This window comes from Camelus bactrianus, chromosome 17, assembly GCF_048773025.1.
Source record: "Camelus bactrianus isolate YW-2024 breed Bactrian camel chromosome 17, ASM4877302v1, whole genome shotgun sequence".
Lineage (NCBI taxonomy): Eukaryota > Metazoa > Chordata > Mammalia > Artiodactyla > Camelidae > Camelus > Camelus bactrianus.
The window spans coordinates 1,425,414-1,440,814 of NC_133555.1; the positions used below are offsets into that span (position 1 = coordinate 1,425,414).

Sequence of the window (15,401 nt, forward strand, 5' to 3'; positions counted from 1 at the left end):
ATAGGTGGCAGACACGTCCGTGTGCACGGAGCTCACTCGGGACTGGCAGCTTGGGCACCCAATGTTTAAGGTCTCCACAAGGTTTATCTGGAAAACAGAGGAAGAAAGCTTGTTTCCAGGGGTGGGAAGGCAGGGCGCCCTTCCTGCTCCAGGCTCACAGAGAACACCGGCCAAGCCCGGCCTGCCTCTGAGGGGCTGTGCGTGTGCGGAGGGGTGGGTGGCCCTGTGCTCACCCAGGCGGCAGCCTTTGAGGGTCAGGGAGCCCACGGCTGCCACATCAAGAGTGTGGACGGAGCCCGTCCCTGTCAGCCAGAGAGGACAGCCAGCGCCGCGCCTGCCCGCCCCTCTGCCCGCACCCTGGAAGCCGGGCTGATACAGTAATCAGGATGCCACACATGGACCCCGGGCCATGGCGGCTCCCTGGCCCTTTGTTCCCCCTCATTATTCTGGAGGAGGGTTTTTTCCCAAGTCATAAAAATGACATTTTTAATATGTGGAATTTTTTTAAAGAAAAGCAATATGAAGAAGACTTTTATTGTCAATAAGCTCTACCTTTTAAAGCAGTTATCTCAGTTTCTGCTCTAGGTATTTTAATTGAAGATTAACTGCTGTTAAAGAGCGTACACATTTAGGGAGTGAGTGTTCGGAGGATTAAAATTCGGCCCCCTCCGTGGTGGGGACATTCTCTGTGGGGCCACCAGGAACCGCGCCCTCCCCCTCAGCCTCCAGGGGGCCCTGCAGGAGGGGGAGTCCTTGCTGTCCGGTGGAGGGACAGAGCCTGGCGGCAGAGCCCACGCACCCATCCCAAACCCCTCATCCTCACCACTCAGAGCGGGGTGGGGCCACCGCGTCACATGGCCCGGCATCCAGACTGGACCTCAGGCTCAGAGCTCCATCCCAGCCGCGCGGTTCCCCCCAAGGCCTGTTCACTGTTTCTGGAGCCTCCTCGTTCAGGAAAACCTACCGAGGGAGGGGCCCTGCCCTAGCAGGGCTCTCTCATTTGAGAGACACGCGTGCACGTGTCTGCGCATCCCCGGCAGAGCCAGGCCCCCGTCAGCACCAGCAGAGAGACGACACTCTGTGGGGCTCTGGAGAGGGGGCACGCGCTGTCCTCCCACCACCTGGAGGACGGCCAGGGCTCTAGGGGGCTGTTGAGGCCGTGTGGCCACCTCTCTGCCGCTGACTGTGTGGCCTTGGGTGAGTCGTTCTCACCCCCAGGCCCCGGCTCCTGCCCCTGCTGGCGCAGTGGAGGGGGGTCTTCCTCACATGAGCCGAGCCTTGACAGAGGGCTTCCCCACCCTTCCTGGGCCGGGATCCGGGATCTGGCCTCTGCCCTTGGGAAGCCTCGGCTGGGTAGGGATGGGGCCGCGTGCACCACGATGGAGGCTGTGGGTCAGGACCAGTCTGGGCAGGGGCAGTTTGAGCTCAGCCCACCGTGTCTTGGCCGTGACCTTGGTCTCCCTCCTGTTGACCTCATGCCGCATCCTTCCTTGCGTGTGAGGAGCCCGCCCCCAGGGTACGGTGCGGAATCAAGGGCACGGCGGCCCAGGAGCACTTGGAGCGGTGCCTGGATACTGGCCAGGGTCACTGACGGTGTCCTTGTGATTGGGGAGCACTGGCCGTGCCTGACCCTGGACCGTTCAGGCCAGGCCTGCCTCACACAAGGTGGTCTTCCACTTCAGACCCCCTCTCCGCCACAGAGGCCACTTTTAGCATCTGTGGGCAGCAGCTGGGTCCAGCAGTCCCCCAGTGGGACCCAGAACACGGAGGCAGCGAGGCCTCACCCCTGGAAGTATCGGAGACAGTCCCCTGGCCCAGCCCATGCTGCTGGGTCGGGGCGGCCCCAGTTCTGCCCTTGCCTAGCGCCACCTCCCCACCCCTGTGCCCCCTGCCTGTCCCTTCGGCTTTGTCCCAGCAAGAAGCACAAGGGCCCTGGGCTGGCCAGGCCTGACCAGCTGTGTGACCTGGGCAGCCACCTCCCCTGCCTGGAAAGTGGCTCATGGGATGTCTGGAGGCCTGAGTGAGATGCTGAACGTTGCCGGCTTGGCGGTGTGTGGAGAACTCTAGCTGAGCGGTTGTGTCAGTGGTGGTGGCAGAGGTGACCTGGCCAGGCCAGACCCAGCCATTGTCTGCACAGCCCCCTCCCCCAGGGCACCGCAGGGTTCCAGCCTACCCTCCCCACCCAGGGGCTTTGTCAAACCTCAGCCCAGCCCAGCCGGCCAGCTGGGAAGAGTCCCCAGGGTACTCTGCTGTGTCCTTAGGGCCCTACCCCTGCCCGGCAGGCCCCCAGCTCCTGGAGCACTTATCCCAGCCCCTCTGAACCACCCACACGGCTGCTCGGTTCTTGCCTGTGCTGATGGGGAACAGGGGCTGAAGGGAAGGGACTAGGGTATGGGGCCCCTGCGTGCCGAGGGGCTGGCTCCAAATCTGGGTGGGCTTCCCGCTGGACCAGAGGGCCAGTGCATACCCACCTCCTCCCACAGCTCAGCCAACCAACCCCCTGCTCCCCAGGCCTCCTGTAGGTTGACGAGCCTGACTCTGCTGTGGGCTGCGGGAGGGTAACAGTATCCAGGGGGACGGGGTGAGCTCTGATTCCCTGGGGGGTGGGGCCGCCGTGGGAGCGCTGGCTGTCAGGGCCTGGTCCCTGGCAGATAAAACAGAGGGCAGGTGTGCAGGGCTGCCTGAGTCCCCCTTCCTGGAGATGCTGGCCGCGGCTGCAGGCTGCACCCTGTCTCCTGGGGACATGGCTCTTGATATGGGACAGTGGAGAGAGCCGTGGTCCCCCCCAGAGGGAGGCCTGGAAAGCATCAAAGAAGGCAGAACCAAAGTGCTAAGTTTTTTGCTGAAAGACTGAAGGCTAAGTGGGGTTTGCCAAGTAGACGTGCATCGTGGGGTACCCCAGGTTGAGAGAGCAGTGGGTAGAGCTTGGGGGAGTGAGAGGCCGTGCCTGTGGGGGTGAGAGACGGGGTCTGTGCAGGGTCAGAGGTGGGGCCTGTGGGGGGGGGGGTGAGAGGTGGGGTCTGTGCGGGGGTCAGAGGCGGGGCCTGTTCGCGGGTTAGAGGCGGGGTCTGTGCGGGGTCGGAGGTGGGGCCTGTGCGGGGGTGAGAGGTGGGGTCTGTGCTGGGTGAGGAGGGGTCTGTGCTGGGTGAGAGGCGGGGCCTGTGCAGGGGTCAGTGGTGGGGTCTGTGCAGGAGACAGATGGTCCAGGCCTGGTTAGAGGAATTCGGACGCCTGCCTGAGGAACACCTGAAGATTTCTGAGCTGGGAGGGTAAGTCAGGTCTTTGTTCTGGAAGGCCGCTGACCCAAGAGCAGATCAGATGAGGTAGCTGGCAGGGGCCCTGGGGGGTGCCGGGCATGCTCCCCACCGCGGCTGTGCTGCTTCTGTGAGGGATGGGGGCCTGCCTGGGCTCCCAGGCTGCACTCCACCCCGGGAACGGCCCTGGGCAGGAGGTATGAGCCCTGGCTGCCCCGATCACCAGCCTTAGTGACCCTGCACAGGCTCTTCAGGGGGCGTGGCCCCGGGCTGACGGCAGTAGGCGACACTGAGTGGTGTTGGGGAGTTCAGAACCCCCACCAGCCCCAGGTGACAGCAGACCCTGCTGCCCTGATTGCCCCTCTGTAGCTAAGCCTCTGTCTGATTCTCGAGACCAAGTCATTTCCTATTTCAGAACGGTTTTGTTTTTTGCCTTAAAACAAAGTCCTTCCTTCTATACAACGCACTGGTTTTCCCTCGCCAGGCACCCCCAGTCTCCAAAGCCTTGACTGCATTGTAATTTCAATTTACACAGTGTGGGAAAGATTTCTGCAAAGGGTCCTTTTTTGTTTTTGAAGAATTCATCATTGCTGCTAAGAAGCTTAATATAAATTAAAGGAGGAATTAGGCAACATTAAGACATCAAAATGGGGGTGCAGGCGCCCGTTGCCTCGCCTCCGCCCATCAAAGGGGCTGCGTGGAGCCCGTCCCTGTGCGCTGAGAGCCTCAGACAGAGCCGGGCTCCCAGGAAGAGCCCGTCTGTGCCCGCCTCCTCTAATTCCCTTTGTTGCACGGACAGCGGAGCACACTTCTGATAAAAACTTAATCACCTTATCTTTTTAAAGCAAATTGCATCTTTGTTTATTTATGGGATCCGTAGCAGGAAGAGATGGAAGGAAAGCCAGGCAGCCGTCCACCCCTAGCCACATTCATGGCTCCCAAGGATGAACACGAAAAACCAGGCCTGCAAAGCAGTGGCGAGGGTTCCAAAGTCACCCTCACCCCACAAGGCATGTTCAGGGTGCCCAGCAGGAGGGGAGCCGACTGGGGCCCCGGGCTGCCCCAGCAGCCCTCACATCAGCTCCTGTCCCGAGCCCGGCTCTCCGTAACACCGTGAGCCCAGGCCACCTGGCCTGCTGCACCTCGGTGGGGACTGTGGGTGGTGGCGGCAGCCGTCGGGCACGCTGGGCCTGTCCTGCCCAAGGCTCCCTCCCGTTTCTGCCCCCTTGCCCCCGCCCCCTGCTGCTCCCAGGCAGGCGTCCAGTCCAGAGTTGGGGTCTGGCTGAACTCAAGAGCCTCCATGGCCATCCAGCATCCCCCCAACCCTGTACGGCAGCCCAGCCCAGCTGCCAGCTCTGTCCCACCGACCCCCGGCCTCCCATCATCACCAGGAGGCCAAGCCCCCAAAGGGCCCTGCCCGTCACCCTGCTTTCTCCCTGCCGTGCTCTCTCCAAAGCGGCTTGCTCTGGGAGGGGGTGCTGGGATGGCTGGAGCTGGCACAGCCCTGAGGGGCCACCGAGGGCCCAGTGACCCCAAGATGCTTGCAAAGGCTCAGTTCCCACTGGAGATTGCAGGCCGCCTCCCAGCGTGGGGGGCCCTCTCCCAGCACAGCGCCAGCATGAACAGTGTCCCAGCAGTCGGAGGCCATTTGCTGGCTTTGATGGCATGTCAGGGCGGCACCCTCGGCCGGGGCTTGTGAAAAACATTGCTGCTGCATTCTTCCCTGATGACCCCGAGCCCGAGCCAGGACCCAGCAGCCTCCAGCCATTGTGCCTTTGTGTGGAGCTGGTGCGCGGTGAGAAAGGCCAGCCCGGCCCTGGGAGAGTGTCCCAAAGGGAAGCCACGGGTAGCAGAGTCACCCCCAGGGTCACGCCAGCCCCCCTCCACTGCATCCCCGGGTCTGGGCTCATGGGGAGTGGAGCGGGGCATCTGGGCTCCAGGAATCCCAAGGTTTAGGGAGAAGGAGCAGGGACGTCTGCTGAGCCCATGGGATAATGAGCACAGGGTGAACTTCAAATGTGCAGCTCCTTGAACCCCCATGCCTACCCTGCCAGGCTCCAGGTCACATGGGCCGGGGGCCTGAGCCACTGGTGTTAGAGGTGTTTCCCAGCCTGGGAGGCACGAGCCCCACCAGAGCATCTCCCTTCCCTCTGCTTCCCGGCACCCGGCGAGACCCCGCCCATTCCCTGTGTTTCACCGGCAAACCCTCCCTGAGCCGCGGGCCACACCCTGCACTGCAGAGGTGTCCCCCTACCCAAGGCCACTGGGGAATAGACACAAAGCAGAACTCCTGCTCGGCAGCGGGGGGGTCCAGGTGGGATCCTGCTTGGCGCGGGCGGCAGAGGGAGCCTTCTGATGGAGACCGTGGCCGAGCAGGAGTTAGCGAGAGGGCAGATAAAGGAAGTGCCTGCTGTCTCCTGAGCACAGGGCAGATGGGGAGGGGAGGCACCAGAGGCTGGTGACTGGATGACACAAGGCCTCGGATGCCAAGTAAGAGAGACTCTCCTGTTGGTGGAACTGAGCTGGGACGGCCACTCTGCCGCTAGGGGCGTAACTGGGGAGGAGGCCAGCACCACGGAGGCTCCTGTGCAGTCAGGGCAGCAGTGGTGTCAGAAACCGTGGCCGTGCAGGTGCGACAGGGCGCAAGGCTCCCTCGCCCGCAGTCAGAGGCTGCAGAAGCGATGCCCGTGGCCTGGACGTGGCGGTGAGCTTCCTGGCCCACACCAGCTCTGAGAGCCTTCACCAGGTGGTGGAGATGGGCCTGGCCCAGGTCGCGGTCCACTGCTTCCCTGCCCACCCCCCACGGCCCTCCTCCTCTTCTCCCTGCTGCCTGCTCTGGGCCCCAGCCTGGGTGCCCTGTGCTTACAGCAGTGGTGGAGCCTGCTGGTAGAAGGTGAAAACAGCCGTTGGAAAAAAATAGCTGGGGAGGGAGGAGGTCAGGGCAGCAGGGGAGGGTCAGGAAGGCCTGCAGAGGTGACGCTGCACAGTGACTCGGAGGAGGTGAACCTGGAAGCCCCTGGAGCCCTGGGGCGAGTCTTCAGCTGAGGGACAGCAAGGCGGCGGCCCCGGCGTAGGGGTGCGCCTAGTGCGCTGGAGGGGCGGGCGGACGGAAACACCTCGTGCCAGGTCGAGTGGGAGGGGGGCCACAGAGTCAGCGGCCAGGAGCTCCCCTGTGCTCCCCGTCACCCCAGGTGTTGCCAGGGGCCTTCCAGGACGGGGCCACACAGTGCTGCCAGCCCGCACAGCCGGCCAGGGCACTGCAGAGGAAGGTCCCTGCAAGGGGGCAGCAGTTCATGAGAGCGGGCTGTCCTGCTGGCCTCTGCATCCCCAGGGCCCACAGGAAGTGCTCGAGAGCCACTCATCATGGACACAGGCAGATGGACGACTGGCACTGTCCCCAGCCCTCTGCCCCCCAGGTTGTGTGCAGCTCCCGCAGGTCCCTGAGAGCCTCCCAGCACGTGGGGCGCCTCGTGGCTGCAGTAACTGGTCACCCTGTAGCCCTGGCCCGGCAGCCCCTGGCAGAACGCCACAGTCCTTGGGCATCACTGTCACCACCACCCAGGACCAGGCACGCAGACTCTCGCCTAGCGTCTACGTGTGGCCGGCCCCTCCTCTCCAGCCCCAGTTCCCACATTCTTCCTGGAGAAGCCAGCTCGGCTGTTTCCTTGGTCGCCTGGTGGCTGTCTGCCTGTCTTGTTGCCTTGTATTCTGTCTGCCCTTCCCAGACTGTAAACTCCCGGTGGGGGTGGGGGGCCCACCATCGTCTCCCAGGCCTGGAGCATCCCGTGAATGTTCTCAGGCAACAGGCACCCCGACCTGCCCTCTCTTCCCTCCACTCGCCTCCACTAGGCTGAGGGGAAAGTCCGCTGAGAAACAAAGCAGCTCCCAGCGGTGTTGCCACGAATCCAAACCGCCCGGCAGCCCCAGCGACAGGCCCCTGCTGGTCGGCTTCCTGGCGCTGTGTCCCGGCCACCCCAAGTGGAGCGGAGGGAGTCGAGGCTGGCTCTCTCCAAACAGCAATCAAATGGCCACATCTCCACCAGCGCCAGATAGGTTTTCCGGCTCTGCCCGCTCCGGGCGGCTCGAGGTACACACCGCATGTAACAAGAGCCTTCACGGGCGAGATGGGCCGCTGATTGGGCCACGCCTGTCTCCCCAGCAGGGCGCGGACACCAGGGAGCCCTGTGCCTCTCCTGCCATCAGACCTCCTGGCACCGGAGGGAGACAGGCTGCCCCCCTGCCATTTGTCAGGGTCTGGTGCCAGCCACTGTCTCTGCAGAAGGAAGGCTGGGCTCCGATTTAGGGAGTCAGATACCTGCAGGCCTGGCACTCGCTGGAGGCCTGGCCCTGGGCCATTCCCACGCCCCACGCCACATCCCAGAGGCCCAAAGACCAGCCGGGTGTGGGGCCTGTGATTTGACACCAGGCCACCGGGCAGGAGGGCGGCTCCCTTTGGCAAGGATCTCCTTGGCCACAGTGTCCGGGAGCCCCAAGGACATCAGCTACATGTCCCCACCACCCCAGGTGGTGACTTTGAAGTGACCGGGGGTCTCATCCACCAGTGGAGAGGGGGACTGAGCCCCTCATGCCGTGGGCAAGGCATCCCTAGAACCAGCCTCCTGGTCACCTTGTGACACGTCCGGGAGCTGTGCTCACAGCCTGGTGCCCCTACCCAACCGCTTTCAGGAGTCTGCTTCCGGTGGGTCCCAGAGTTCAAATCCTGACTCTTCCTGGCTGACCGTGGGCCCTCGCGTGAGGCACTGCCCTCCTCAGGGCTCCATTCTCCACAAACATGCGAGTGCCCGGTGAGACGGGACAGCAGGTCCTCCCCGCACTGGAGCGCCACCCCTGAGCTTCCGCCTGGCTTCTCTTCTCAGGAGAAAGCCAGCGCCAGCAAGGCTGGGGCAAGGGAGGACACTGCCCAGGGGTCCACAGACACCCTCTGCCTCGGGCCCACCCCAGCTTCCCACCAGCTCTGGGCACCTGGCCGCTAGGTCCCCTGGCCGACGGAGCGCCCCTATGTGTGGTAGAAGCGCATGTCCTCTCTGGAGACAGCAGCCTGCCAGGACCCGCGTTTGGCAAGAGGGCGTGAAGTCCAGGAGCTGCCGCCCTCTGGGCCTCCCTGCCCCGTGCCAGGCTCCCGGGGCCCCTCAGCTTGCCCTCCCCACAGCCCGGCCAGCTCGCTGCCGTCGGGAGCCCCAGGGGGCTGGGGGCTCACGGAGACAGAGCGGCTTGTTCTGGGCGTCTGCTCGTGCAGAGCCGGTCTGGGGCCGGGCCCCGTGCTCCCTCCACGCAGAGTCCTCGCAAAGTCCAGCCCCAGAGAAGGGGGCCCAGCGGCGTGCTGTTTGAGGAGGGATGGGTGTTCCAGGCAGAGGGAACAGCATGTGCAGAGGCTCATGAGTGTGACGGGGAGCCCACGAATGGTCACGTGATCCTCCAGGCTGCAGGGAAAGCACGACGGCCGTGGGTGAAGGGGCTGGAAGGGTCAGGCGGGCGTTAGGGCGTCAGCAGGACACAGCTTTCTGCTCTGTCGTTCGGCCGAGGATCCGTATTGAGGAACCAGTAAGCAGTGGGGCTGCCTGGGGCTGGGAAGGCAGCGTCTGCCAGAGCCCAGGGAGGAGGTCCTGCAACAGGCGCTCCATCCACAGAGGGTGGGAGCACCCCCCACTCCCTCCTCCGTGCTCTGACCCACTGGGGCCGCGCTGGCAGGGCCCTGGTGCCGTCTGCAGAAGCCACCTCCCGGGCACCCAGCAGGCGGAGCGCGTCTCCAGGGGCGGCTGGGGGACCCTTAGCCTAGGGGCCTCTAATGCCTAGTTTTGGAGTGAGAGGTGGCGTAAGTGTGCTGGGAGCAGCAGGACCGTTTCGATCAGGAAAGGCCGTGACCACCAAGCCCGGGATTGATCCCCACAGGGGCCTGAGCGCAAGGTGGAGGGGCAGGCCCAGGGCCAGGAGACCCAGGTCTGGTGACGTGGCCCAACACTGGGGGGAGGGCTGGACTGCAGGCCTCCGGGAGGGAGACGGGGGAGGGGACAGAAAGGGGCGAGCCCAGGACGACCCTGGGGTCCAGGCCAGGCCAAGGAGGGTGTGGGGGTGTTGCTGAGTGGGGCAGGGCTGGAGCTGGGCCAGCGTGGGTGCCTGTCTGGGTGGCACGTGGGCAGGCCAGGGAGTGGCAGAGTGACTGGCCCTTCTCTGTGTGTTGCAGGCGGCCTCAGCCCCGAGTCCAAGAAGATCCTGACACCTGCCCTCAAGAAGCGGGGCCGCACCGGCCGCGGGGAGGCAGCCAGGCAGGAGGACGGCCCCGAGCGGCCGGAGCCCGCGCAGCCCGTGGCTCTCAGCCTGTCCTTCAAGCGCTACGTCTTCGACACCCACAAGCGCATGGTCCAGTCTCCCTGAGTGCCCACTGGTCGTCCCCGGGGCATCTCACCCAGGCCTGACTGGGCCACAGAGCCAAACCCCCGACCAGACGTGCCTCCACCCCTGCGCCCTCCCGCCAGGGGACAGCACCCGTGTCGGATGGACTTCGGCCAGACAGCTGCTGGCTAGTGGCTCCCCGGCTGCCTGGCTGGTGGCCCAGCACTAGCCAGGTGCAAATAAATGTGCCATGGTGCCTGCTCACTCTGCTTGTCTCTACGATTTCACTGATGGTCGCCCTGCCCCGTCCCTCCCCAGATCTGCTCCGAGGGGAACGGCAGAGGAGTGCTGAGAGTGGGACTGGAGGAGGGACCCAACCTCGGGGCCCAGTGAGCTGAGGGGGTTCAACGTGTCAGGCCCTTAGGCCAGGCTGGTGGCCCCTGGGATCTCCTGGGCCTTGAGAGGCCGGTGGGGGAGGGGGGTCTTGGGCAGCTGAGTCTGAGGGTCTGAGGGCACCTATGGGGTGTCGGGGAGCAGCAGGCACCAGGCCTGGGCTCCGGGGCAGAAAGCAGGCTGGAAGGGGTGCTCCTGCTTCCTGGCACCAGCCACCCCAGGCCCTGTGCAGAGCCCACCGCAGCCAGCCCCCTCCAAAACCCAGGGAGCCCCACCTAGCTCCTCTGCCCCGGCACCTGCAGGCACCCTGCCCTGCGGCCGAGCTGTCCACACTCAGGAAAGATGAAGTGGCAGAGCTGACTGATAGAGGAGCATCAAAGCTTTTAAAGGCCGCAAACAAAGTCTGCAGGATGAACAGATGTGCCAGGGTCCCTTTATTTGGCCTCCCTTTTACCCTGGTAATCGGTGCATTATGCTTTAATTTGAAAAAATGGCATTAAAAATATGAACAGGGGCAGGTCATGATCAGATGACTGGGGCTTGGTAAGCCCTGGAGCTGAGGGCCCAGGAGAGGGAAGGCGCCGTGGAAACGCCGGGCCTGTGCGTGGCAGCAGGCAGCCCTGCAAACCCCCCGCGCAGGGTGCTGGGGCGGAGCTGGCCGGCCACCCCATGGCCCTCCCAGGGACCCGGGCGTCCCGCCAGGCAGCAGTCAGGGGTGACCGCTGAGGGCAGGGCGGCAGGGAGGGTCCAGGACTGGCCCCCACGTCCCCCTGAGCTGGGAGCAGAGCATGCACAGTGGTAAGGGGTGTGGGGTGGCTTCAGGCAGATGCCCCGCAGCTCCCAGCCCAGTCCACTCCTGGGGGAGCAGGAAGGGCCTTCGTGAGCGCTGCTGGAGCCAGGCCCCGGGCTGGCCACCTCCTGTGGCTGCTCAGCCCTTTGGTGGGGGAGACGGCAGAGCTGGGGACTTGGGGGCTTGCCCCTCAAATGAGGAAACCTATTGTCACCTTCAGCTTATGGGGAGCTGGCTGGGCACGGCTGGGTACCCCCAGTCAGGCCAAGTCCTCCCTCCGGGCCTCTCAAAGGGGTCCCCTCAAGGTGGGGTGGAGAGTAGCCCTCTCCAGCAGCGGGTCCCGCCCTGCCCTGCACAGGCCGTGTGACCCTGGGCCGGTCACTGTCTCTCTCCAGATGAGGGGTCCTGGGACCTGGCAAGCCTGGAGGGGTCTTCGGTAAACAGGCGGCAGATCCATGGTGGAGCATGGGCTCAAGCCCCTGCTGGGGTTCTGACCCTGGCCACCCTGCGGACCGGCTGTCTGACCTTGGGCAGGTCTCTGCCTCTGCCCGGGGGTCCCGGGTACAGCCCTGAAGTAAGAGCAGCTGCTGGCCCTCGTGTGCCCTGCAGCCCAGGAGGGGGACCAGCCGACGTGTTCTCCCCCGGGGGGGTCGGGCCTGCACACCCCTCAGCAGTTGTGCGGGCAGCCCAAACCAGCACTGTGCCAGCATGGCCACTTCTCCAGGACCTCTGGGAGTCCCCACCCCTGCCCCACATCTCACTGGAAGACAGCACACTCAGAGCCCAGGGAAGGAGGAGGGCTCAGCAGAGGAAACTGAGGCATGGTAGGCGGGAGCAGCCCAGGCCATGAGGCAGGGAGGGGCCCCCGGCGCCCAGCGTGTGGCTCCAGGGTGCAGCGAGACTGCCCGTGTGGCGACAGCCCAGAAGGGGATGCTATCAGGCCTGGCATCGGTTGAAACCTGAGTGCCTGAGAGCCATGTCAGGCCGGGTGCAGCCTCTGAAAGGGGAGTGCCCTGGGCGGGCAGGGCAGGGGCCGGCGCCTGGCACTCTCACAAGCAGGGTCCCCCTTCCCTGGGCTCTGCATTTTGTAGAGGAAGGGGCTACAATATGCCAAGTCCACTGCAGCCACCATCACATGCATAAACTCTCTGAAGCTGCTTGTCTACCCATAGCGGTGGCCTGGGGTTCAGCTGGCCCCAGCCACTGCCTCAGGTAGAGCTGGGATTTGAACCAGGTCTGGATGACTCCAGAAGCCTCCTCGCCTCAAAGCCTCGGGTGCGTCCTTGAAAAGAGATGCCCCCTGGGGCCCTGCTTTGGGCTGAAGGCTGGGGCGCAGGCTCCCCGCCTGCTGCCCACATGGAGTGAAGTCATGGGCAGGCGTCCTGCATGGGCTGGGGCAGGAGGGGCAGCTGTGATTGGCAGGCCCCCGACCGGCCAGGCTAATGCACCAGCAACGAGATAAGGCTTATCTGGAAATGTCCCTGGAATCGAGACTCTGATGGAAACAGGCTTCTGGGTTAATATATTTTTGATAGATAAAGTCTCGTCCCCAGGAAGCCCTGGGGACCCAGGCCAGGAGAAGGGGCAGCTTCCGCTCTCCCAGGCCTCCTGCCCTGGCCGGCCTGTGTGCACGTAGGCGCCTGTGTGTGTATGTCCGCGTGTGCACACAGATCTTGGTGTCTGGTGTGTCTGTGGGTGTGTGGTGAAGAAGTGTGTGCACAGGGTGGAGACACGCATGTGTCCAGGGCCTCTTCCCCAGGACTTGGTGGGATGGGAGACCCACTCTGCAGACCCAGAGCCTCCCTGAGGTGGCCCAGGACCCTCTCCTTGCCGGCTCACCCCTGGGTTCACCTGGGCCTCAGGCCTCCCCAGCCTCCTCACGGGGTGTAGGGATCCCAGGTTCCCTTTAGAGGCCGTGGCCACCTGGCCTCAGCTCCTAGTTCACTCACGTCTGTCCCCCAGGGCTGTGACTGGGGTGAGGGGAAGCTTCTCCCCAAGAGGCCCTTTGGGCAAGGTCTTGAAGAGAATAGGAGTGTGCCAGTGGTGGGGGGGGGGGTGACGTTCCCACAGTGTAACAGCAGGACCGAGGGCTCAGGTGAGAGGGCTGGGGGGCTGTGTGGTGAGGTTTCGGACCCCAGGTTCCCCCAGCCCTTGCCTCCAGGATCCTCCACACTGGTAGAGCTGATTAAAAAGAGTAATTAGCACTTGGCTGATAAGAGTCGTGCCATTAGCCTAGCTCAGCCAGCACCAGAGCTTGATGGCGGGGAGGGGCCAGGGGTGCCGGGGGTTGGGGGTGGACGGCTGACCCCACCCCAGGCTTGCAGGGGTCTGCTGCAGGAGCCCCTCACCTGTGCTGAGGGCCAGGACGGGGCCGGGCAGAGGCCTTGAAGGGCAGGCGCAGGGAGAGTGTCAGATGGGGGTTCGAGAGACCCCTGCCCTGCCCTCAAGGTGCCCCAGCTCTGGACACTGTAGCCAGACCCCAGGGTCTCCCAGGGGCAGGGACCCTGTGGGTTGGAGGGCCTCCCAGGGCTGGTTGGTGATCAGCCCCAAAGGGAGCTGAGCAGAGGCCCCAGCAAGCAGGGGCCCGGGGAGGAAGAAGAGGAAATTTGGGAAGGTTTGAGGGTTCGGCACAAGGAGATGGACCTCCGGAGCAGGGACAGAGGTGCAAAGAAGCCCAAAGTTGGTCATTCCACATTTATTGAGCACGTTCTGTGTGCTGGGCCCTGGGGTCACTGCCCTGTGCTCGCTGGATGCTGTGGGGCAGGGCAGCCTGGACCCCGCGTCCGCAGGCAGGATGGCTGCCCTGCGTGCCCACCCCACTCAGGCCAGCAGGTTAGAGGCCGCGCCCCCATGAGGTGTTGTTCAGTGCTCCCCCCGACCCAGTGTTATGGCCAGGCCTGGCGGGGAGACAGTGCAGCAGACAAACGGCCACTTCCTGCGGCCACAGCTGGGCTCCAGATAAAGGCCCCTGGGGAGCCCCAGCCAGCCTGGGGAGGCTGGGGTGAGGGGCTGGGTCAGTCGCCCAGCTCGCCTCTCAGGGGGCACCCAGACTCAGCCCGAGACGCCAGGCCCCCGGGCGCAGTCACCGCCGGGCCGGGCGGGCGTCCGGCTGCTCCCTGCCGCCCCGCTCTGCCTGGGCCGGGGCCGCTCTCCCCTGGCCTGCACCCCAGGCTGGGCCCCCTGAGCCCCACCAAGTCAAGCAGGTGACCGGCGGGGTGCCTGTGGCCGGCGCCGCTGTGACAGCAACGTCACCGGGCCGCCCAGGGCCCTTGGGGGGGCCGCGTGGGTTGGTGGAGGCTGTGTCCGGTGCCCTGACCCGCGCCCTGCCTCCCCCCCGCACTCTGCCTCTGCCTCTGGGTCTCCTCCTCCGTCCCTCTTGTCCTTCACAGGGGACCTTGGCTCCAGCCCAGGCCTGGTTCACCCCTCCCACCCGCCACAACCCAGGGCACGGACTTGCTGGGGGCGCAGGGTGTGTGGGCCTCGTCGCCTGCAGAGGGCGCTGGTGGAGTCCAGTCGGCTCTCCCTCCCCCATCTCCCCCGACCCCTCCATCACGGTCACCCCCTCAGGCCCTCCTGCAGCCTCTGGGGCCCGTGCTCACCCCTCCCAGGGACATGGAAAGAGGGGGCTGGACTCAGGCTTCCCCAGAGCTCCAGGGGAGGCCTGGGAGACCCGAATTTCCCCTGGGCTCCAGAGCTGGAGCCCCAGACGCCAGGCTCCTGACCCATCCTGGGCCCACCCAGTTTGTGACCCTCCCAGCCAGTTCCTTACCCTGTGCCTAGACTGTCCCCACCGCCGCCACCACCAGGAACCTCACCAGCCCCCGAGGCCAGCACCTCCACGTCCACCGTTGTCACAGATCCCCCGGCAAGGGCTTGTCGGGAGGGCAGGGCTGGAAGGACCGTGAAGCAGGCGGCCAGCGGAGGGGGATGAGGTGCGATTGAGCAGGCAGGCCGCGGGCTGTGGCACCGACAAAGGCTCACGACGGAGCTGGAGAGAGGCCCCGGGAAGCCTGGGGAGCCTCTCAGGGTCCCCGGGCCCTTGCGGGACACAAGATGGGAGCCCACAACCTTGCTGAGCACGCTGGGCCTCTCAAGTCCACACTCGCGGCCCCTAGGAGACACGGGGCCCGGAGCTCAGGGACGGTCTGGGGGCGAGGGGGTTGCCGAGGCCAAGCCGGAGAGAGGGAGAGCCAGGGCGTGCTCTGCGGGGCCTGGCAGGAGGGGGCACGCGGGCCGGGGGCAGTGGACGTGGCTTGGGAGGCCCAGCCCACGGCGGGGGCAGCGGGGGGACCGTGGGCAGGGTCCCGCAGAAGTGAGCAGGGCACCGCTGGGGACAGGTGAGCACGGGCAGACTGTTGTGTCACGGGTGTGGTGTGAGATGAAGCCCCTGGTCAGATGGGGCGCCGGGCGACCGGGGACAAGGGCTCCAGTCAGCAGCATTCAGCTGGGTGGGGGAAACGCACCTCACTCGCTACCCAGGCCCACAGGCCTCGCGGCAGCCGGGCCCCCCACCTCCCCTGGGCGGAGTCCAAGTCCAGCAGGCCCCCACCTGGCCCTGAGGGACCCCAGCCTTGGCCGTCGGTGCTCCTGCCCCCGGCTCAGGGCCCACGCAC

General features: G+C 65.2%; 1 protein-coding gene across 4 annotated transcripts in view; it reads left to right on the plus strand.

Annotated features, from left to right (window-relative positions):
- Window positions 1–9,869, plus strand: part of EEFSEC (eukaryotic elongation factor, selenocysteine-tRNA specific) — a 146,241-nt gene extending 136,372 nt beyond the window's left edge. For 3 of the 4 annotated variants that reach the window (XM_074344179.1, XM_074344182.1, XM_074344181.1), the window contains exon 7: window positions 9,457–9,869. In XM_074344179.1, the coding sequence (XP_074200280.1) occupies window positions 9,457–9,647 (191 nt within the window). In that variant the 3' untranslated portion in view covers window positions 9,648–9,869. The remainder of the gene's footprint in view (window positions 1–9,456) is intronic. The other variant, XR_012499785.1, reaches the window with a different exon arrangement.
- The last annotated feature ends 5,532 nt before the right edge of the window (window positions 9,870–15,401 follow it).